At 44.2% G+C, this 24,126-nt stretch overlaps 1 protein-coding gene across 2 annotated transcripts in view; it reads right to left on the reverse strand.

Moving 5' to 3' along the window:
• Nucleotides 1-211: 211 nt before the first annotated feature.
• The window catches only part of PCMTD2 (protein-L-isoaspartate (D-aspartate) O-methyltransferase domain containing 2), a 28,484-nt gene continuing 4,569 nt past the window's right edge, over nucleotides 212-24,126 (reverse strand). For both annotated transcript variants that reach the window (XM_070381346.1, XM_070381347.1), the window contains exons 3-6: nucleotides 20,238-20,340; nucleotides 19,251-19,422; nucleotides 15,586-15,709; nucleotides 212-13,478 (exon numbers count right to left, since the gene is read on the reverse strand). In XM_070381346.1, coding sequence (XP_070237447.1) covers nucleotides 13,099-13,478; nucleotides 15,586-15,709; nucleotides 19,251-19,422; nucleotides 20,238-20,340 — 779 coding nt within the window. In that variant the 3' untranslated portion in view covers nucleotides 212-13,098. The remainder of the gene's footprint in view (nucleotides 13,479-15,585; nucleotides 15,710-19,250; nucleotides 19,423-20,237; nucleotides 20,341-24,126) is intronic.

Consider the following 24,126-nt stretch of genomic DNA (forward strand, 5'->3'; position numbering starts at 1 on the left):
CCTTGACTGCTTTAAATCCACAAGGTTGTCCAAATGACTGAAATTTTCAGTAACACTCCAAACAAAAATTAGATGAGGATGGGAAAAAAGATACATTCATACACTTGGACAATTGCTGAAAGTAGAAGTAGGCCTGTGGATTACGTTATAAGGTGGAAACCATGTGACTTCCTGATTTCAGGGGTTGTGTGCTGGTTCCACAGAAAAATGCACCCATTTTGGATAAAACACATAGAGTATTTTAGGTGATGTGGCAAATGTACTTTTTACCATTATTAGGAGTTTTCTGTACATTTCAAATTCAGTCAGTTCAGTTCAGTAGGCTCAGTCATGTCAGACTCTTTGTGACCCCATGAACTGCAGCACATCAGGCCTCCCTGTCCATCGCCAACTCCCGGAGTTTACTCAAACTCACATTTGTTGAGTTGGTGATGCCATCCAACCATCTCATCCTCTATCATCCCCTTCTCCTCCTACCTTCAATCTTTCCCAGCATTAAGGTCTTTTCAAATCAGTCAGTTCTTCGCATCAGGTGGCCAAAGTATTGGAGCTTCAGCTTTAGCATCAGTCCTTCCAATGAATATTCGGGACTGATTTCCTTTAGGATTGACTGGTTGGATCTCCTTGCAGTCCAAGGGACTCTCAAGAGTCTTCTCCAACATCACAGTTCAAAAGCATCAATTCTCCAGCACTCAGCTTTCCTTATAGTCCAACTCTCACATCCATACATGACTACTGGAAAAACCACAGCTTTGACTAGACAGACCTTTGTTGGCAAAGTAATGTCTCTGCTTTTTAATATGCTGTCTAGGCTGGCCATAATTTTTCTTCCAAGGAGCAAGCATCTTTTAATTTCATGGCTGCAGTCACCATCTGCAGTGATTTTTGAGCCCCCCAAAATAAAGTCTCTCAGTTTCCCCATCTGTTTGCCATAAAGTGATGGCACCAGATGCCATGATCTTAGTTTTTTGAATGCTGAATTTTAAGCCAACTTTTTCACTCTCCTCTTTCACTTTCATCAAGAAGCTCTTTAGTTCTCTTCGCTTTCTGCCATAATGGTGGTGTCATCTGAGTATCTGAGGTTATTGATATTTCTCCTGGCAATCTTGATTCCAGCTTGTGCTTCATCCATCCCAGCATTTCACATGATGTACTCTGCATATAAGTTAAATATGCAGGGTGACAATATACAGCCGTGACGTATTCCTTTCTCAAGTTGGAACCAGTCTGTTGTTCCATGTCCAGTTCTAACTGTTGCTTCTTGACCTGCATGCATATTTCTCAGGAGGCAATGCCGAGCAAATCCTGCCACACTAAGACCATGTCCATGTGGAGCTGCAGATTCCTTGCTCTCCAGTGCCAGGGCATCTGCAGCCTGGGGTCCCCTCTCCTGCAAAGGCCAGAGAGGAGGAAGTGGTGCCCCTGTAAAGCCGCCAGCGATGCCCCGGTGCCCAAACTTCCTCTGCACAGAGACCACACCAAGCTGGACTCACTGAGACCAGTGCGGCCAAGAGGACTGCCTGGCAGACCTGACTTGGGCCTGGGTGTGCTGCTAGCCCCTGCAAACCCAAGTTTTTAAATGGAAAAAGGACTTGAATAGTCCTTTTTGTATGTCTTCTCCAGATAAGACATACAAATGGTCAACAAACACGTGAAAAGATGTTAAACATCATTAGCCATGATGTAAATGCAAATTAACACCATAATACCCTATCTTCCAATACCAGAGGACCCACAACCAAGAAAACTAAAAATAACAAAATGTTGGCAAAAATGTAGAGAAATTGAATAGTTTCTCATGGGCAAATGAATAAGTTGTGGAGATGGTGGTGAGAATATGTGTACAACAAAGTGAGGGTAGTTAATGCTATAGGCTGTGTATTGAAATGGTTTTAATGCTCAATGTTATATATTCCTAACTGCAATGAAAAGATGAATGAAGCAGTTATGATACAGGTTACCACATGGATGAATATTGAAGACATTAAGTAAGTCATACACAAAAGGCCACCCAGGTCCTAATCATCCTGTGTGCTTTAAATCCACAAAGGTTTTGAAAAGGAGGGAAAGTGTCACCAGTAGTTGCAGAAGAAGAAAACTGAACAGCATGGGAAAAGACTTCCGTATAGCTGGGGCAAGGGTGAAGGCTGAAGGGGCCTGCGGATAGGACTGAAAGGTGGAACCATGAGATTTCCTCTTTGGGGGTTTCTGTGCTGCTTCCCTGGTAGGGTATCCCAGTATGGGGTAAAACACGCTGGAGTATTATATGTGACCTGGCACACGGGAGTACTTTGTACTGCTACTTACACTGTTTTATACACTTGAAATGACTGGAAGGTAAACTACTTTTCAAAAGAACCACGTCAAAACCCTGCTTAAAGAACAGCAGAGAAGGCATTAAACTTCATTACAGAGGCCAAGCCTTAACCAGATTCAGTTCACCCAAAGTGGTGGTGCTAATTGCTCTTAACAGGAGTCCACATGTTATCAAGAGGCATGGCGGGAAGATTATAATAGGGGCCACTATGTCTTGGGTGCCGTGGAAGACTTTGATGTAGTAGAAATAGTGAGATATCTGTATTCTAGTTTTCCACATCAAGCCACCAAAAAACTGTTAGAATAAATGAATTCAGTAACACTGCCAGGTACAAAAATCAGTTGCCTTTCTAGACACCAATAATGTGCCATTAGAAAGAAAAATTAAGCACTTCCCTGGTTGTTCAGTGGTTGAGAATCCACCTGCCAATCCAGGGACATGGGTTCTACCCCTTTTCCAGGAAGATTCCACAAACCAGGGGCCAATTAAGCCCGTGAGCCACTACTACTAAGGCCTGTGCTCTAGAACCCACACTCCTCAACTAAAGAGTAGGGCCCCCAAATCCGGCTCACCGCAGTTAGAGAAAGCACAGGCAAAGCAACAAAGAGAAATTAAGACAGCAATCCCAAATGATACCTAGGTGTAAATTTAACTAAGGCTGTGAAAGCACAGTGAACAGACACAGATAAACGGAAAGCCATCCTGCGCTCAGGGACACAAAGAACATGGTTACAGTGTCCATTCTACCCAAAGCAACATTCAAGTGCAAAACAAACCTGGTCAGATTTCAATGGCATTTTCCACAGAATCAGAACAAACATTCTGAACATTTGTGTGGAGACACCAAGGCCTCTGAATAAAAGAGAACAGGCTGAGAAAAGAAAACGCTCTGAGAAAAGAGAACAAGCCGAAGGCATCTCCCTCCCAGACTTCAGCCTATGTGAGGTAGCTAATTCACCAAAAAAGTGTGGAATTGGCCCAAAAACAGGCACACAGAGCACAGGAACAGAACAGAAACCAAAAATAACCCTACAGGCGGGCGGTCAGTTAACTCGCAGGAAAGGAGCCAAGAACACACACCAGGGAAAGGGCAGTCCACTCAATAAACCATGCCACACACCAAAGAACACGGTGCTCCGTCTACACCACAGACAAAAAGCCAGTTTTCCACCTCAAGCCCTTTCTCTCCTGGGTCCTCTGAAAGCAGACACCCTCGGCAGTCAGTCACACACCAGAACTTTCCTCCCCACTTTTCCTCACCTTTTCCTTCCACTACCTCCTGGCAGGTCCCGAGGAGACCGAGCTCCTGTCCATGTGAACTGGACGCCACAAGCTCCTAAGGCTGAATCCCCAGTGGGTCCTGAGGAGAGCAGGCTCCCACCAGCGTGGACTCACCCCCAGGCTGTCTTGAAGCCCAGGCTGTCAGCAAGGACTCAGACCCCAGCGTTCCACAAGCCGAAGCCCCAGCAGGTCCTGAGGAGATGGGGATCCCGTCAGCTGAGGGCAGAGCTACACCTGTGGGCACAGTGCACTTTCCCACCCTGGTTCAGGGAGGTGAGCTCTGCCTTCCCTGACAGCCAATGGGAGAGTGCAGACACGGCCTCCCTCACAGGTCAGGCCCTGCCCCGAGGGTGGTTCTACAGCAAATGGTAGAAATTCAAACTGAAATAGAGACAAATATCTCATGATTTCTCCAAAAGTTACAGAACAATTAACTGGAAACCGTATGAAATGAAATGACTGTGAACACAAACTGTAAAACTTATACCAAATTCACTCAAATATACTAAGAGACATTTAAAATGCAAAACTATCAAAATTACACAGAAACACAGAAGAAAATCTACATGACCTTGGCTTTGCTCTGCAGATCATGAGTTCTGAGTTTTAACACACAAAAGGCCAGTGTGCAGAAGAAAAAAATACTGTGGACTTTGACAGGGCCTTCATGGAGGTTCATGGTTAAAATGGCTCATTATGTTGACCTCGCAAACAAAGAATAAAATCACAGTGACCCTTGAGACTGACCAAATTGCCCAAACGACATTCTGTTTTCCCGATGGTGCCTACCTTCTCAAGGCTAGGAGACCACCAGATTCCAGACCTCCGGCTGCGTGACCACAGGACCTAACTACAGGCTAAAATTTAACTGTCCCTTCAGAGAATTTTTCATTGGCAGGGTATAAGACAGACCCCAACAGAAAGGGTTCTAATCAAGGGCCAGTCACCCTCTCATTTCCCTCTAATAAATTTCCTTTTCTTGCCTGACTGCCCGGCTCGCTCTCTTTTTTCTCCGCACTCGGCTTACATTCTGGTGCCAGGAGGGAAGACCCACCGCAGCTGGGTGGGCTCGTCTCACAAGCCCACCTCCGGTGGTCCCCTCCCTTGGATCTTGCCGAGAAACTGAGATGAGCCCCAGGACAGGACTCTCCACTTGACTTGCTGGACTGACATCCACACACTGGCCCACATTTCATCCATCGGTTACAAAGGTGAGCGAAATCCCATTCTCTCGGATCTCTCTCTCTCTCTCTCTCTCACCCCTGTCTACCCTATTCAGCCGCAATGGGAAATTCTCAACCCCAGCCCTCAAAATCTACTCCTCTAGGATGCCTTCTCCAAAACCTAAGAGCCTTGGGCTTCCAAGAGGAGTTAAGACCAAAAAGACTTATTTACTCTTCTAACACTTTCTGGCCACAATACAGACTTGATAATAGGTCCCAATGGCCAGAAAAACGGAACTCTCTATTATAATACTCTACGGGATCTCGATAACTTCTGCCACCGCAAAGGCAAGTGGTCAGAGATCCCTTATGTTCAGGCTTTGTTTGCTCTTCGCTCTCAATCCTCCCTCTGTGAATCCTGTTCTACCTCTCAAATACTCTTAACCCACTCTGGGCCATATCCTCCTAATACAATGTCTCCCAATCCCTGTTCAGACTTTTCTTCTTCCTTCAACCCTTCCGACCACAGCTCACCCTTCTCAAGGGAGCTCCCCATTCGCTCCCAATCCCGTTGCAGCCGCTCTAGATCCAGTTCCACAACTTCCACCTTATGCCCCCTTCTCCCTCCCTCTTCAAGCATAGGCCACAGCAGCTGCAGCTCCCAATGCCCCCTCCCCTGCCTGTGCTAGAGGCAAACTCTGAGACCTCAGCCCCACCCTCGACCCCAAGGGTCCCTAGTTTCTACCCTGACCTCCCTAGGTCCCCTCCCAATACCAGCTTTAAAGCAGGAAACTTCACAGCAGGACCCCACTCTTCCCTGCTCTTCTCCTCCCTTTACCAGAAGGCGTTTTGTTTAGGTTCATGCCCCATTCTCCCTCATCGACCTATCTCAAATCAAAAAGCATCTTGGCTCATTCTCCTCAGATGCCAGATAATTATCTAAAAGAATTCAGGTATCTTACCCAGTCTTATGACTTAACCTGCCATGACATTTACATCATACTTTCCTCCACTCTTCTCCCAGAAGGAAAGAGTATGGTAAGCCTCTCAGGCACATGCTGATGAGATACACATGTCCCCAGAGATGATCCCAACTGGGATTATCAGGCAGAGACACCTGGGTGGGCAGCCCGTAATCACATGGTTGCTTGCCTCATTGTCAGCCTTCAAAAGGCAGGACATAAAGCCAGCATCCTTGATAAGCTAGTAACTCAAGGACTAGATGAAAACCCGGCACAAATTCTAGCCAGGTTAACGGAAGCCCTACAAAAATATACAAGATTAGACCCCACTTCAGCAGAGGGTACCACTGTCCTTAACACCCATTTTATCTCTCAGTCGTCCCCTGATATCCAACTAAAAAAGGCAGAAGAAGGCCCTCAAACCCTTCAACAAGACCTTTTAAATTTAGCCTTTAAGGTTTTAAACAACAGGGAAGAACAGGCAAAGCTAGAGAAGGCCAAACAAAATCAGGCCAAACACCACCTTTTAGCCACTGCTCTACATGGCTCCAAGCCTCCATCAACCAACAAAGACAGGAAGCCACCTGGGCCTTGCTTCAAATTTGGCAAAGAAGGTCACTGGGCCCGCTCATGCCTAAAGCCCAGGCCCCTTCCAGGTCCGTGTCCCGGCTGTGGCATAAAGGGACATTGGAAAGTCGACTGCCCAAATCCCCCTCTAAAGATCCAGACACCCCCTTCTGGTCTCGAGCAGGGGTCCTCTGACCCAGCTCTGCCCAGGCTCCTTGGACTTGCCTTACAGACTCTATCAAATTATTCTACTCTGAAAGACCTTATTCTGAAAGTCTAAAGACAAGCCACAAACTGGGAGAAAAATATTTGTAAACCACATATTTAATAAAGGATTTAGACTTAAAATAGACAAAGACCATAAAAAACATAATAAACAACCCCATAAAAAATGGGTAAGGATCTGAACAGACTCCTGACCAAAAGATATATACAGATAGTAAATATCACATAAAAATTAGATTAAAATATCGTAACACTGCTGCTGCTGCTGCTAAGTCGCTTCAGTCGTGTCCGACTCTGTGCGACCCCATAGACGGCCTCCTACCAGGCTCCTCTGTCCCTGGGATTCTCCAGGCAAGAACACTGGAATGGGTTGCCATTTCCTTCTCCAATGCATGAAAGTGAAGAGTCAAAGTGAAGTTGCTCAGTCGTGTCCGACTCTTGGCGACCTCATGGACTGCAGCCTACCAGGCTCCTCCGTCCATGGGATTTTCCAGGCAAGAGTACTAGAGTGGGGTGCCATTGCCTGGGATTACAAATTAAGAGATACCACACTACACCAATTTGGACCGCTAAACTCCATATATATGACAGTATCAACTGGTGCAAAGTGAGGAACAACAGGAACTCTCCCTCACTGCTGGTGGGACACATGCACAGCCACTTTGTAACACAGTTGGGCAGTTTTCTCCAAAGTTAAACAAGCCTCACTTTGGGATTCAACAAAAGTTCAGTTCAGTTCAGTTGCTCAATCGTGTCTGACTCACTGCAACCCCGTGGACTGCAGCACACAGGCTTCCATGTCCATCACCAACTCCGGGAGCTCGCCCAAACTTATGTCCATCAACTCCGTGATGTCATTCAACCATCTCATCCTCTGTCGTCCCCTTCTCCTCCTACCTTCAATCATTCCCAGCATCAGGGTCTTTTCCAATGAGTCAGTTCTTCGCATCAGGTGGCCAAAGTATTGGAGTTTCAGCTTCAGCATCAGCCCTTTCAATGAATATTCAGGACTGATTTCCTTTAGGATTGACTGGTTTGATCTCCTTGCAGGAGATCAACAATAGTGCTTTCAGTATTTAGAAAACAGCTTTGAAAGTCCATGCCCAAATGCAAACAAGATGGACTTATGCATAGCAGCACTATTCAAAATAGTTAAAAACTTGAAGAAATCAGGATATTCTTCAACAGATGAGTGCATAAGCAAATTGGGGTATGTCAAGGCAAGTAGAGAAGGCAATGGCACCCCACTCCAGTACTCTTGCCTGGAGAATCCCATGGATGGAGGAGCCTGGTAGGCTGCAGTCCATGGGGTCGCCAGGAGTCAGACACGACTGAGTGACTTCACTTTGACTTTTCACTTTCATGCATTGGAGAAGGAAATGGCAACCCACTCCAGTGTTCTTGCCTGGAGAATCCCAGGGACGGGGAAGCCTGGTGGGCTGCCATCTATGGGGTCGCACAGAGTCGGACACGACTGAAGTGACTTAGCAGCAGCAGCAAGGCAAGTAGAATGTAAGTGTTAGTCACTCAGTTGTGTCCGACTCTGCAATCCCATGGACTGTAGCCCCCAGTTTCCTTTGTTCATACAATTATCCAGGCAAGAATACTGGAGTGGGTTGCCATTCCCTTCTCCAGGGGATCTTCCACACCCAGGGATCAAACCTGGGTCTCTTGCATTGTAGGCAGATTCTTTACCAGCTGAGCTACAGAGAGGAACCCAAACAGAATATGTCACCCCAAAATATGCCTCTCTGGTGTAAGGATTTTTAAGTCAGCTTCACAAAAAAAAATTTCAGAAAACTAAGTAGCAACTGCCCTTTTACGAAGGACATTTTCAACAAAGAAATCTCCATATTTAAGGGCTATCGTTCTTTGCATCAAAAATACAAGGATAATTAAAACTCAAGTAACTAATCAGTGGAGAGGTCCCAACTTAAATCTGCAAACAATCATACCCTTCTTTACTGTGTTTTGCATAACCTGCCATAATGGACTTCACCTCCCAATGCCTTTCTCCTGTTTTTAGCTGAAGATATTATTTAAGGTGATGGCTTTGGACATTTCAGGGAGTAACTCAGTTTTACTTGTTAGCAACTTGTATGCAGGAGGTATTTGTTGTTGTAGTTGTTTTAGTCACTAAGTCCCGTGACTGCGGCCTGCCAGACTCCTCTGTCCATGGGATTTCCGAGGCAAGAATACTGGAGTGGGTTGCCATTTCCTTCTCCAGAGAATCTTCCCCACTCAAGGATCAAACCCATGTCTCCTGTATTGCAGGTGGATTCTTTACCACAAAGCAGCCTGTGAAACAGCACTTGGATTATCTCTTTAGTTACAGCATCAAATACATATGGCACTGACTACGTACAAAATCTTAATCTGCTCCAGTGCTAAAAATTATTATCCCAATCATGCTCATACTGCTGCATATCAGTGAAAAGCAAAAAAAGAGCAATGAGTTTTTCTCCTTTCCTTTCCTGAGCACAAAGAAGATAGAACAGTGAGCAGGCCTGAACATTCCTAGTTCCCAACTCTGAATGTGTGTAACTGAGTTTGCTTTTCTGCCCCCTAACTCTGCAGGAGCTACAATTCACATTTTTTCCTTGGGACTCTATGCTAAATACATCCCCTATCTGGTGTTCACCTTTACAACACCCTTCCCCTTGTAGTTACGTATCAGAAAGAAGGCTGCAGAGCCACTGAACTGCCAGACTCAGCTACTGGGTTACTGAAGCCAGTTTATGACTGTCTTTGAAAAAACTGCAAGAGAAAGAAATAGAGATCTCATCACCTTTGTTTCTCATCACCAACTCCTGACTGTGAGCCCCTGCCTTATATAAGTGCCTAGATTCTTCATGAGGTGCCACCATTCTTGAGGCACGAGCCTACTGTTGCCCTCTCTGCCAGCTGAGAATTAAAGCCTCCTTTCTACTTCCTCCCAACTCTGTCTCAACTTCAGTGGGGAGAGAAGGCCAAGATTTTGGCCAACAATACCACTAACCTGATTATCAAAAATCACATAATCTGAATTAACATCACCACTCACAAGCCTACTCTTGCTTAAACAATTCAATGATAACAAAGTTCCAAAAGGAAAGCTGAGGTTCTGGGCTTTGGCTTGAGACAGATGCTGGCTTGGGGAAAATAGCATGTTCCATTCACTGACAGCCTACGGCACAGCCGAGGGACATGAAGGCCAAGGAAGGTTGACTTGAGTCAGGAGCTGCAACCACCTGTCCAATGCCCTTTCGGTCCTCCCACAACAGCAAGAAGCCCTTCACTTGCAAAAGCCACAGACCTCACTCATGTCCCTGGTGGTGGGGGCACAGGAGGCACACCTGCCCCCGGCTGCATTCCTCACCCAGGCCCCAAGAACAATATTGCTCATTTATCCAGTCTCCTCCCTACTTTACAAAGAGCAGAGACTACATGCTACAGTGGTAAGGAAATTCTTGCTCAGTGACGCCGTGGGAGGCTCAAGGGTTACTCCATTTCATGGAATCCAGGATTGGCAGCTCTCAGAGCCCACATGGGTGCGTGTGGCTCCCTAAGACCAGCAAACTGCAGTGTGAACCTCCCCTGGAGAGGCCCAGTTGCTCCCATAACTTTGAGTCTTTAATGAGTGTCAAAAGTCTGTAACAACTGGGAGGCCAAAGGATTGCAGGGCCACAGAGCGCTGGATGGTTGGTGTGAAGGGGGATACACAAATGCTTAGAGTATTAATGTCTCTCTTGGCAGGCCACAAGGCTGCGAGGGGAAGTCCTTTTCTCAACCACGAAGATGCTGGTAACTGAAACATACTGGACCACAACCCTCGGACCCGACCTTAAATCTGGACCATGGCCCTGGCCTGACCCCCAGCCAACCCTACACCTAAACCCCACCCTCACCCCTATGGCCCTATAAGATATGCTGCCATTGTCCGATTATCTTTTATTTAATATTTTCACGATATGGGAAAATCGTACCAAAAAACCAGACACTCTACAGACACCTATGTTCACATAGTCTGACTTTCTCTATTCAGACTTCCTGTGTTTAATTACAAATCAGGCCCCCCCAAGAGTGCTAAAATGGTACAGAATTCAGCAATAATACAGTGAAAGAAAACACATGATCCTAACCTTTTAAAGCTTACTTTAAAAGATTTTTTGAAAAAAAAAGTAGCCAAGAATTTTAATTCCACACAGGAAACAAAAGCAATTCCAAGAAGGCTAAAGTGTCTTAATGACCTTTATTGGAATCTTTTGAATATCAGCTCATTAAAGTCTTCGTTTCCTATTTCTTGCATTAATCCCCTGAAAGCTCCAGACTGGCAAAAATATTAAGTACACAGCTGATTTCTATACAACATACTTAATATATATAAATTTATTATTTGTTTTGCACATGTCTATGGCTTTACTACTTTCAAGACAAAAGTCACATATAAAAATACAGACTACTCAAAACATAAAAGTCAGCCAATGTCTATGGTTTACAATGCAAAGCTTGCAGACAACACAGACTATATATAATTCACCTGTTTGTGAAAACAGAAAGCACTCATACTGAACTCTAGAGAAAGGTGCTGATACATGGGGAAGCTCACTGATGACTCTCTTTTATGTTTATAATATAGATCAACACCAAATTATTTCACATATACTCAGTATCTATCTATCTATATATATTTTTTAACCAAATTCTGGTGTAAAAGTCACAAACCAACATGTAGATACAAAATGTTAGGAAGGGTTTAACATATATAGGGGAAAATAATGTCTTATGCATTGTAAAGAGTTTTTACAATCCAGCATGAAGGCAAATGTGGTTGAAAAAATAGGGAAATCCATAAACAATGATAGAAAAAAATTCAGTCAAGCCACCTAACAACACCAGATTTCAGATATCACTTATTTAACATTATGTCCAAAAATGTCCATGTGCTGCAGAGGTCTCTACAAATCAATTAGAATAATGTCAACAAGATCTGCAAATAGAAGCCTTAGCAAGTAAACATGACTCATGCTTCTATCTCTGAAAAAATGAGGCTTGACTTCCAGTGAAAGGCAGGTAAGCACAGCAATGAAGAAGCCTTCTTTATAATAGCTTAACTACCAATTTAGGGCACTGTATACATTTCCCCAGCTATGCGTGCACAAAATATTCTATGATAAAATGATTCAATTTTTTTTTTAAAAGCATAAATTAAAAAAAAAAATAGAACTCAGTGAAGCTAGTGAAACCACAAAGGCATTGAACTCCAACAACATTTCAGAAGCTAAGGGATAAAATTAATCGTAAAATCTGGATGATCAATCTTCCATCAGCACTATGATTTTGGATTTACTATTAAGATTTTATACTAGTCTTTGGATAAAATTGCCAAGTCTGACAAGAACCAATGTTTTGGAAGGAGCAGTGTCACCTGTAAACATCCTGCCACCTGACTAACAGGATGGCCTCTGCTTCAAGACCCGGGACGTGATAAGACAGGAAGCTCTCGACACACAGGCCTGGAGAAGACGGACTGCATGTATCACTGCTGAGTGAAGCCACTCTACTTCGACAGAGCTACTGATCACTTATGTTTGTTCTTAAAAAAAAATTAGAAAACTAACCAATCTTTTTCTCCAGAATTATAAAAGATAAAATCTATGAGTCAGTACTATAATGTGATTACAGAAAAATAGCCAACAGAAGAAAAATCCACGGCTGTCCACATCATCCCCAATCTACTTTCTGTAGCCAGTACCTTCCATGTGCTCTGAGGACAGAGCCTCAGAAACTGTCACCTCAAAGCTGAATCAATGACCATCTCTGTCACTGTGGCACAAGCAATGCAGCTTCTTTCTTAACACGACACTGATTTCCTTCTTCAGGATTTTCTTTGATGGTATTACGCAACACCGGTTCTTTTAAAGGTAACAAAGGTATCACAAAAAACTCCTTGGAAATCTTCTGCAATTCCACAAAGAAACCTGGCAATTTCATACTTTCATTCCTCCCCCCATCACAATTTTTCTTTTTCTAAACTACAAGTGACAACTCACATAAGATTTCATTAATTTACTTAAAATAAGGGAAGGCTTTTCAGTGTCTCCCCACTCCAGATAACTGAAAGATTTAATGAAACTTTCACTCCATTTCACTTATTTAGTGAAACTCAGTGCCAATAATTAAAAGGTTGATACTATAAAATTCAAACTTGGGCACAGGCGTGTCCCACTCAGAAAAGATTTTATACAGTTAAAAACTTGTGCTTTCTGTCTCACATTTTATAAGCAACACAGGTTAATTTCAACTTCAGTTTTCCTTTTTGATGCAGTGTCTCTCATGTAAGGAACAGTGTCCCAGCAGCCTCCACACACAGACCTCAGTGATCCCTGAGAGCGGGAAGTCAGCGCCTCCTCCAGGGGACTCTCGCCCTCCTGAGAAAACATTCTTAACTTGTGCACTGTGTTCACGGAAGTCAGACTGAGGGACGAGCGCTCTAGAGGACAGTCAAGGACAGACGAGCTGCAGAGAGGAGCCCCTCGGTCTCCAGTGCGCCTGCTCCGGTGGCCCTCCAGGCAGACTGGGTCTCCTCCCCTGAACCACAGACCTACTTTTCTCTGTAATAAAGCAGGTAGTACTTCAGGGGGTCTGGCAGAGGGAGGCTCAGGACCTTCTCACGCAGGAAGTTCACCGGGGGCTCAGGCTTGGCGTCCGGTGGGGTGGTCGCCTCTTCTTCCCGCCGCTCCTCCTCCAGGTCTCCAGAGCTGTTGTCATCAGAGGGGTTGGAGATCCGACTGGCAAAGACCTCTTTGTCCAAAAAGACAATCGTTTCCAATCGACGGCGGCGAACTCTCCTTCGTTTAAACCTGGGAGTGTTCTTCAGTCCATTTCCATTTTTGTTCACTGCTTCCTGGTGAATGACCTTCTTAATGGTGCCCCGGATGGCGATGCGTGCCAGGTCCTGGAGGCTGCGAACCGCCAGCGGTGCTGCGTGCAAAGAACAAGACTCAGCCTCACCTTCGTGATCACAAGGTCTAGACAGCTGAGAAAATTATAACCTCATTTTCATTCACTGGCATATTTACAAACACATGACAAGACCAGGAGACGGCTGGAGACAAATGTTGTCTGTGCTTTAATTTGCATTCATATGGTATTTTTCACAACATATTTTCAAATAAACTGGCCCTTAAATCAGATAAGAAAAGGAAGCAGCACTGCTCGGATAATCAATGAGTGGAAGAATCAGAACCAGGGTTATAGGTTTGGTCCTTTGGCATCTGGCTTCATTTCTCTATTTGCTGTGTTCACTGAAGCATTCTCTCATCTAGCAGAAGTACAGAGACCACGGGCTCCAGCATTCTTTTATCTATTTTAGTATTTTCACAGTATTTCAGAAATTTAAGTATTTGTTCCTTTTTTATTAAAGTAGAGAACAAGCAGTTCCAAAACATTTTTAGGAACAAAATTCCCAAAGCACATCAAGGAAAAATAAAATCTGGTAATTAAATTACATGGCAATATAAGGGTTTTTCTAAGGGGAGAAGAATTACTAGCGATTATGTTTTAAATACATTAAACTGAAAATGAGCTTCACTTTCTACCCCCCGAACCTAACTTCTCCAAAAAATAATAACCCACACTATAGAGAGGGCTCCAGTTGCCTGCAGTGTCTCTTACCCAAACCACAGAGGCCCTCACAGAACTGGCTCTGCACTCGCGGCCCCACAGGGACCCCAGGCTCCTTTGTCGGCACACGGGAGGGGCCCTGGCACTCACCTGCTCCTAGACACCCCACCACAGCTCCTGCTCCAATGCCACTCGGCGTTCCTCCTGCTGTGACCCCCAAGGATGCCTTTTCAGACCTCCCGACGGCCAGCTCTGGCCTCCAGCTCACCCCAACATGCCACTGGTGGAAGCCACCTCTTCCCCCTGGCCCCAGCCTCTCCTGCTGCCTCTTCCTCTTCCACCCAGCCTGGCATGTTCCCTAAAGAGGTTCCCCTCTGCTTATGCCTGTTGATGACTGGTTTGACATCCATCCCATGGCCTCAGGTAACACAGAGCAGCCAGAGGCTCCCTGGGTTCCAATCCAGGCCTGACTGGGGTCAGAGCCTCCCACACACCCACCTTCACAACATGCCAGCCAGCTCTGACTCCCATATCCTTCCTCAGAAAGGCCCTGCATGCCTCCTGAGTCCCTGACACTCTGAAGCCCAGCATCTTAGCTTTGGTCTTTATCTCCTGCCTGGAAAATCCCAAGGGTCTCCTGACTGGCTCCTGCCCACAATCTGATCCATCCAAAAGCTGACCCTCATCAACGTGACTCTACTAGTCTAGGAACCTCTAGCCTAGGAGATACAGTTACAAATAACTGGAATGTTCACTTCAGGAACCCTAAATAGCATCATAGTCGTTCACTGGGCCACATTTGCTTTGAAGCCCTGGCCTTAAACGCTGCATCTCTGGTGCCCTCCACCCCATCATGATCCTGTCCAAGCGTGACCAAGACACTGGTCTCAGGTCCGGACTGAGCCCTCACCTTCCAAAACTCTGCAGAGGCTGTGGACAGCAGTGCCCTCCCCACCGCAGGTCACATCTGCCTACTTGTTCTGAAGGCATTTTCAGGGAAGCAAGCACTCAATAAAGTCATCTTCCCCTGACCACCAGGGAGTCCAGAGGTGCCACATCTTTTATTCAAAATACGGGACAGGCTCCACAACCTACATGATGAACTCAGGTCTAAGCACCTGCCCAGCCAGTGCCTCCCACAACCTGACTGCACACATCAGGTCCTCTAGCTGAGTCACCTGCCTCAGCTCATGCTTCTCTTCTATTTCTTCTCTTTCTAGAGAGCGTCTTCTCACCCTTGAATATTAAGCACAAATGACCTAAAATAACTCAAAATAAGCTAAAAACCGATTATAATTTTTCAATGATTTCAAGTGATTTTTAAAAAACCACTTGTAAAACTTTAAGGCTTCAGTGAGTGGAAAAATGGTCTTTAATATTAAAAGGTTCCTGATGAATTTTGTTTCTCTCAAATTCTGGAAAGAGTAAAAAGATTTAAAAGGTAAGGAAGAATCTCTGCACTCACGTAACTGCACGAGCCTCGACTTCCCGGACTCGGACTGGCAGGGCTGGATCAGCGGAGCAAAGGAGACAGCCAGAATCTTCTTGGTTTCCCAAGCAGAAGGGCCAGTGCGCGTTATCTTAGTCAGCTGTCCCAGAGGTTAAAATGAGAATATTCAAAAGATTTGACTACTGGTAGTTTATATCTGGACTTCCCTGGTGGCTCAGACGGTAAAGCGTCTGTCTACAATGCAGGAGACCCGGGTTCGAGCCCTGGGTTGGGAAGATCCCTTGGAGAAGGAAATGGCAACCCACTCCAGTACTATTGCCTGGAAAATCCCATGGACAGAGGAGCCTGGTAGGCTACAGGCTACGGGGTCGCAAAGAGTCGGACACGAATGAGCGACTTCACTTCACTTTCACTTTCAGTTTATATTTAAATATAATCACTCCTATATACAATCTAAAAATCACAGACACTAAAGATGAAAACACCCGACAACACAGGCCTCTGATGTGACGTGACCAGAACGACACCTAACTCAGCGATATTCTTGCAAAGGTGCTCCAGTTCCTAGTACAGAAGTTAAGGAAACAATGAGAGAAGGAATGTGGGGAATCTGATAAGACAAGCTTCTTATAGACTCTCCAAAGAAGTCACTGTTGTAGGGGAAACGTAGGGAGACCAGGGTGATCCTAAAGTAAAAGTCATTCAAGACACAACCACCTGCAACCTTCAACCTAGACTGAGTCCTGGCTGTTGTTCGTGGGGATGGGAGTATAAGAAGAGACCATCTTGCACCCGCCGAACAGCAGCTACCATCACAAATCAGCGCTGCTTCCTCACAGGTGAGTGGGCCACCCTGGATGTGGGTACCTGGCCTCACTCTCGGAGGTGCACATCGATGTGTCTAAAGTGCTTCCAGGGATGCAGCCCCCATGGGACACAGGGCTGTCTGGCTGACATGCTGCAGTGCAGGTCAGCCAGATGGTTCCTGTGAACCACAGTACAAGGAGCACCACGAGAACGCGACTGGACAACACGGCCACGCATGTGCTCCATGACTGTGCCAGGTTCTGAAGGGCCTGAACAGCTCACAGTAGGATTTCTGGTCAGCTTTGACAAGCCACGATGATTGCGCTCTCATCTAAAAATATCTAAGCTAGCAAATCCTCTAAAAACTAAGACTCTGTGTCCTGGATCTCAGAACTAAAAGAACTAAGTACCCACATACCAGACAAACATCAATAACTTACCACATTCCTTTATACCAGCAAAATCTTTTTTCAAAAAATTTTTAAAAGGAGAACGTCTAGTTATAATGGACGTGAAATATTTGAATATAATCAGTAAACTATGTGTAAACCTGTAAACAAAACTATAAATCCCTATTTCACGTTGAAGTATTCAGCTGCATGAATACTGAAAAGATGCCTTCAATCCCTCATTCATCTAGATGTTAACACAATGTATTTCTGCAAGACAACACAGACTTCTAAACTCATCCGTATAAGTAAATACGTATTTAAAACAATACTCTGAGAAAGAAAAGCAAACACAGGGACGTCTGGCCCTTTCCTGCAAACTACTAAAACAGCAATAAGAACCGGCTCCTGGCGACCTGCCTCTGAAATGGCCAAGGTTAAACAGCCTCTGGTCAGGCGCTCCCGCAGGAGGTCACAAATTCAGACAAAACCAAGGTAATGTCTGTGCAGGCTCTTCACAGCAGCACTGTTTCTAACAGTGAAAGGCTAGAAAGAATTCAAATGCCTATCCGAAACAGCCACAGCCTTACACACCCCTATCCGAAGCAGCCACAGCCTTACACACCCCTATTCTAAACAGCCACAGCCTTATACACCCCCATCCAAAATAGCAACAGCCTTACACACCCCTATCCAAAACAGCCACAGCCTTATACACCCCTATCCGAAATAGCAACAGCCTTACACACCCCTATCCAAAACAGCCAAAGCCTTATAAATCCCATCTGAAACAGCCACAGCCTTATACATCTCTATCTGAAACAGCCACATTCTTATACACCAACAAAAATTTTAATAAACAAAACAGAGATTAAAAAGACTTTCTAGCTATAAGGAACATCACGTTTTTAAAAAATAAATGATGTATAAAACTTAAAATTATCAACTCTCATATGTATGAACGGGTGGGTGGAGTGTAAAAGTGTGTACCCTCACTGAAAATTTTTTTAGCTTCTACTTTTTTAAGGAAAGATAAACCAAAACAAACAAAAAACAAGTCACCTACAGGTGAAGGGAGCAGAGAAGAGGGGACATACACAGAATAAAATTCTGAGTATTGCTTGCTTAGACTTTGGAATCTTATATAACTATTTTACAAAGTTGTGATCCCCAAAATGGCAACCTCTCAAAACTGAAAGAAAAGAAAACAAACGAGCAGTTCTTTGGGGCTGGCGCCATAACTTCACACAGAGGTGTAATTCCCAGTAACTTAAAACACAGTAATTTAACTTCTCTAGTGGAATATAAGGACAATACAGTGGGGTCCCCAAGCCACTCCCTGACAAAACAAGAAAAATCCTGCTCTAGTTTCAGAAATCAAGATTGCTGCTGATGACACCATACATTGCAGATAAACAGTAAGCCGGGTGGTTGGGGATCAGGACTTTTGGTTTGAGAAAAAAGTGCTACTGATATAACACTAAAATGTGAGGGAAAAAAACCCTGGTCCTGATCTTGATTTGGAAGTACTGATATGACTTTATGGTGTCTTTTCTCTCCAAAACATCAAAGCAAAAAAAAAAAAAGTGTGTGTGTTGGGGCGGTGGGTGGCGGGTGACTCCCAAGCATTAGTCGTCCATCAGAAAAACGAACACGGATCCACGATCGCCTTCAAGATCCCAACTGTGGTGTCTAAACACCAATGCCCACCAAACTGAAAACGAACAGGGATTATTCATTTTCAGAAAGAGTTAATTCCAAGTTTGTGGTTAAAAAAAAAAGTACACAAAGTCTGGAACGTCTTCTTACCAGAAATTAACAAAACTATCAAAGATTCTTGAGGCTGCAGAGCCCAAGAGCCAATGTGGAGAGGCAGCCATGGCCAAAGTGAGACAGTCTGAACTCTGATAAGGGTCACAATTTTGCATGAATTCATTTTGCTAAAAAAATCAAGCAAAACCTCACTGGTCACTATCTTTGGCAGATGCCAGAAAACCAATTATTGAGAAAAACTGACAAAGGTTAATAAGAATCAGATTTATCCTGCACTTCCTTTTATAAAGTATACCTCAGGGTAAACAAACAACTAACGAGGGTGTTTCTCTCCCCCTGTGTATTCTGGCTACTAAATGAAGAGAAATGAGAGAACGAGGAGGTATCATTCTACGGCCCTTAACAAAACAACGGATCAGGGCCAGTCACACTGCTGGCATCAGAAAGAAAGAACAGCCAAGATCTTAAACAAGGAAGGACTCTGTAACCGCTGGCAAGTATTCAGGTGTCCTTTCTCTTCCAAAATAAATCAAATCAGAACCTAGGCGACTGGACCCGCCCCACCTTGGCAGTCTCTCTAGCCTGTTTACTCATCTGCGAGAGGAAGGGATTTGTAACAAGAGTTACAAGGAAAAATGCCTGTCAACTCCCCGGAACAAACCTCAGCAAACAGCTGAGTGCACGAAACCACCGGTTACAAGAGGACCTGACCTTCTCTTCCAGTGGCATGACCAGGATGCCCCCGACCTTGAGGAGGCTCTTCATGTACTCCTCGTGTTCCTTCTGCACGCCTGCCCCACAGTACACCCGGTCATACTGAGAACAATCTGGAGAAATCTCCAGGCAATTGCCAGTAACAAAGGATGGTTCACAGAAGTCAAACCTGAAAGCAAAAGATGTTTTCCACAACTAAGTATATCATGTCATAACAAGTCTATATAGTAAATCTACATTAAACATAGGTTATGTTTTCACTGTACAATCCCACAGCGACGTAATAAAATTAAGAGTCAGAAGCTGGGATATCAGACTTCTGAAAGAACTACGTGAGTAATAAACAGAACTCTAGAAATTCCAAAGAAAATATTATGAAACTCAGTATCATAAACACAATCCAAGCTTAAGTCACCCAAGCTCCAGGCATATCACTATCTTTGCTGTTATGATTATCTTATTATCTTTCATCTTCATTATCTTCTACTATCCTATCTTGCTTTTATATCTTATTCAAGATCTACTAACAGAGTAAAAAGAGAAAAAAATATACTTGGTTTTTCTAAAAATTTTAATCCCTAAAATAAGAACTTAAATGCCTTGTTTTAAAATGGCAAGAGCTAGTTGCGCGGTACATTTAAAGACAATTGCAACAATTCCATTTCAGAAACAAGTACATGATAAAATGCTGCCTCTATTGGAAACATGAACATTAAGAAAAAATGAACATTCTATTTCCTTCTCTTACACTGGTGATAAATTACCTTTATTTAGGTGTCATAATTAAAAAAAAAAACTTAAGGTCCTTAAAAACATAAAATATTTTTAAAATAACTAGAACATACACACACATATCACTTAGTCACCTGCCACACTTTAATCACAACTGCCAGAACATGAACAGTAGTGAACTGATTTCTTTCCACTTAATCCAAAGTTTAAGTTATAACTGACACCCAGACCCATGGACAGTTTTGGTCTTACTTGTCAAAGCTGTCGCTTGTCCTGATGAAGAAGTCCAGCTTCTGCTTCGCATACTCTGTCACATCTGAATGGAGTTCTACTCCGTGATTCACTCCAAAAGGGCCTAAAACGTTTCAGAATAAGAAAACATATAGAAACAGGACAAGAACCCCTACTCTTTATTTCTATTTCATTGACTGCAACACATTTGACTGGACATGTATAATTACAGAAATTCACATTTATTGGGCCAAAATCACCCAATCCATTCTTTAAATATGCAGACTAGCCTCTGCTCACCACATCATCAATACTCCTTATATGGCACTACCAACTCACAGCTTCCTAGAGCCTTGACCGTCCTGTCCTCAAACTTTTAAAGAATCATCTGAAAAGGTAAAACGGCCAAGATCTGAAACCAAGAGTTACAAGTGCCACTAAACCAGTGAATCCTAAAGGAAATCAACCCTGAATATTCACTAGAATGACTGATGCTGAAGCTAAAACTCTAATACTGTGGCCACCTGATGCAAAGAGCCAACTCACTGGAAAAGACCCTGATGCTGGGAAAGACTGAAGGCTGGAGGAGAAGGGGACAACAGAGGATGAGATGGTTCGATGGCATCACCAACTCAATGGACACGAGTTTGAGCAAACTCTGGGAGATAGTGAAGGACATGGAAGCCTGGTGTGCTGCAGTCCACGGGGGTCACACAGAGTCGGACACAACTTAGCAACTGAACAACACAATGAATTAAAGAAGAAACGTGTCTTTGCAAAAGAAAGTGGACACAGGTCTTTTTTCCAACAAAGGTCTCTGCAAACACTCAGATGTGGTATTTAATTCTCACAAAATAGTTTTAATCATCATCAAAATAAAACTGTAATTCCAAAGTCACAATGGAAATATTTTTAATCAAAATAAATTTATCAGGGACTTCCCTGGTGGTCCAGGGGCTAAGACTCCACACTCCCAATGCGAGGGGCCAGGTTCCATCCCTATTCAGGAAACTAGATCCCATATGCCGCAACCAACACCCAGCACAGCCAAATAAATGAAAGAATGAAAGAAAAGAAAGACATTTATCAATAACTGGAACTAAAGTTATGAGAAAAGTTAGGAGCCCACTTAATAATAAAAGTGCTTCCTCCACATACAAATGCCTCTGGGTTAAATCTCAGTGAGAACTACTGACACGAAACAGCTTCATTGAATCTCTGGGTTTTAAGAATCCATTTGTATGAAGGTCAAAACAGGCAACACTTATTTGTGTGATGGAGGTGAGTATACTTCCCCCTGGAGGGGACGGGGTCCTACTATTGGAGGGGTGGCCATGGGAATCTCTGGGGCACAGATTCTACTCTGCATCTTGTTCTGGGTGGTGCTTACATGGAGGAGGATGTAAAAAGTCACCAAGCTTCACACTTCATACTACATTCATACATGCTTCATGCAACTTTGTCAAGTTACTATGGATAAGTTATACCTTGATTTTTAGAAAATCTGCATGAGAAAATGAACACGGCATGTAGGGCTTTTATTTAGAAAACATACATATAAAGCCACAGTGTAACACTCAACCCTACATCCAACAGAAATACTGGTAAATGCAGCCATCTGTGCACTGCACACACTTCTCTGCTTCCACCGCTCACCTGGCCCCTCCCAGTGCAGCAGCTCCCCCAGGTGCAGGCTTCCCTGCCTCTACCAGACGACTCACCCGCTCTCCTTTCTCAACACCTCCCACACAGAGTGGCTGCTAAAACCGCCTATCATCAAAACACAGCCTACTTGAGAAGTCACATTTCCACTGTTTATGACACCACATCCACATTACTTCCTGTCCAATCCCACTGCTCTCTTGGTCACTTGCCAGAGATCAAGAAAACATGCATTTACTTCCCCCTCATCATATTCTCATTAGCCCCTCAGCTCTGTTAGACTCTTACTGAGGACAAGAAACTTCACACCAAACAAAGTAACGACACATATCCCCTGACCCACTCCAGTAAAAAGATGATTGAAAGAGGAGGAAGTACAGGACGGGTCAGAATGGTGGTACCAAGGACACAACCCTGAAGCTGGTCCCACGAGGCCCCCCAGGCACAGCAGCTCCCACGTCACACAACAACGTCAGGTTAAGCTCACAACTGCTGTATCTCCCCCTGCCCCCTGCCATCCTGCCAACTGGAACCTCGAGAAAGGAGCACCCTCAGCAGGGCAAGGAGTCGCAACGTAAGCACAGCAGAGTGGCACAGAGGCAGCAGGGCAGAGAAAGTAAGGACCGCAAGCCACCGAAGTCACATGGAAGACTGCAGGCCCTGGGAGACCAGCGAAGTCTTCACCTCGCAGTGAGCAGCACAAAGCTGAATCAACCCCAGAGGGAGGCCTCCGACACACGGAGTGAACACGGTCCAGGGCCTGTGTCCTCCTCCCTGCAGATCCGAGACTCTACCCGTGAAATCAGACTCTCAAGTTACCGCCTTCAAATACATCAAAGCGGCACGCAGTGTCCATTATGACCAAAAACACAGCTTTCCTTCCTTCACAACTCTCCTCCCTGTCATCCAGCAAAACCCCCAGAAAAGAGAAAGTGGGGGCTCAGAAAAGACAAGTAACAACATCCGTCATGAGCTGTTTCTTTATGACTTCTAGAGAATGTCAAATGTACCAGGTCGGTTGAAGATGACTTTAAGTCATCCTTTCCTAAGCATTTCATTTTTAATAGCATTTCCAATCTAATCAGGTTGATAACCCTCCCCCTCCCCCCAAATACCACCTTATCCTTAGCTCCTCCAATTTCCAGCTCCAACAGCGGGAATTACAATTCACTAATTCCAGAATGATGAAAAACCTGAGCTCTCTTTGCAAAGCAGTCTCAATCCAAGACAAGTTCAAAAAGCATTTAGCCTAAAAAAAAACAATAAAACAAAAAACTACACATTTAATAATCCGAGGATTTAGCCCAAATTTATATTTTATAGCCCAAAGTCAGATGATCAGAATCTCAAAACTTTACCAAATTCTGAAGTATATGAACTTATAAAGCAACCAAAAATTTCATTCCATACCCACAAAAGCAACTGTGACTACTAAGATTTTCTAAAGTGCCTGTAATAACCACAGAGAAACAATGTTGTAATGTACTGCTAATGATTACACTTGACTTTTAAGCTGTTATCACTTGAAATCACCAATATACAGAATCTTACACTGACTTGATAACAATGTTGAGATACCTAAGCCAAAAACTTAAGATATTTAGCAAACCTTGTCAGTTCCAACATCCACGCGTACCAAGACCCTAGCAACCTCGGGCCAACCATGTCTTCCTCCACCCAGGGGCACCAGCCCACTTCCTCCGCAGTGCCCTTTCCTAAAGCACAGAGCAGCTCCTGGCCTTCCTCTCGCAGAACTGTTCACCCAACTCTTGAGTGAAAACAGACACCTGTCCCCTACTACCGCATTTAACATGAGGTAGGAATCTTTAAAATCTTCAGTAATCAGATAATGATGTTTCAGTATTAAAATGGTCAGCTTCCATGTATAATCTCACAACTTATTTGTTTGAGCAAACAGGCTAAATGGCTTCAAATACCATAACTTGTGAAATCTTTCCTACCCCTGGAATACATTTGAAAATAACTTACAAGTATTAACTCCTTTAGTATCAAAACAACAAAAAACAAAAACTGCTTGGAAAAACTTTAACTGCCAGGGACTTTAAAGTTAATTATTCCAGTTTAGAGACAATGACAGGCACGCTGAGTGATTATATTAATCAAGAAATCACCAAAAGGTCCAGATTTATACAATCTCTAGGTCCTCTGCTGTCCAAGAGGAAGCTGTGCTGGTCAGATGCTGGAGGTACAGGTGGGGGCAACAGGAAGGCTCCAGAGGGACTCTTCT

The sequence above is a fragment of the Bos mutus genome, chromosome 13 (genome assembly GCF_027580195.1).
Source record: "Bos mutus isolate GX-2022 chromosome 13, NWIPB_WYAK_1.1, whole genome shotgun sequence".
Lineage (NCBI taxonomy): Eukaryota > Metazoa > Chordata > Mammalia > Artiodactyla > Bovidae > Bos > Bos mutus.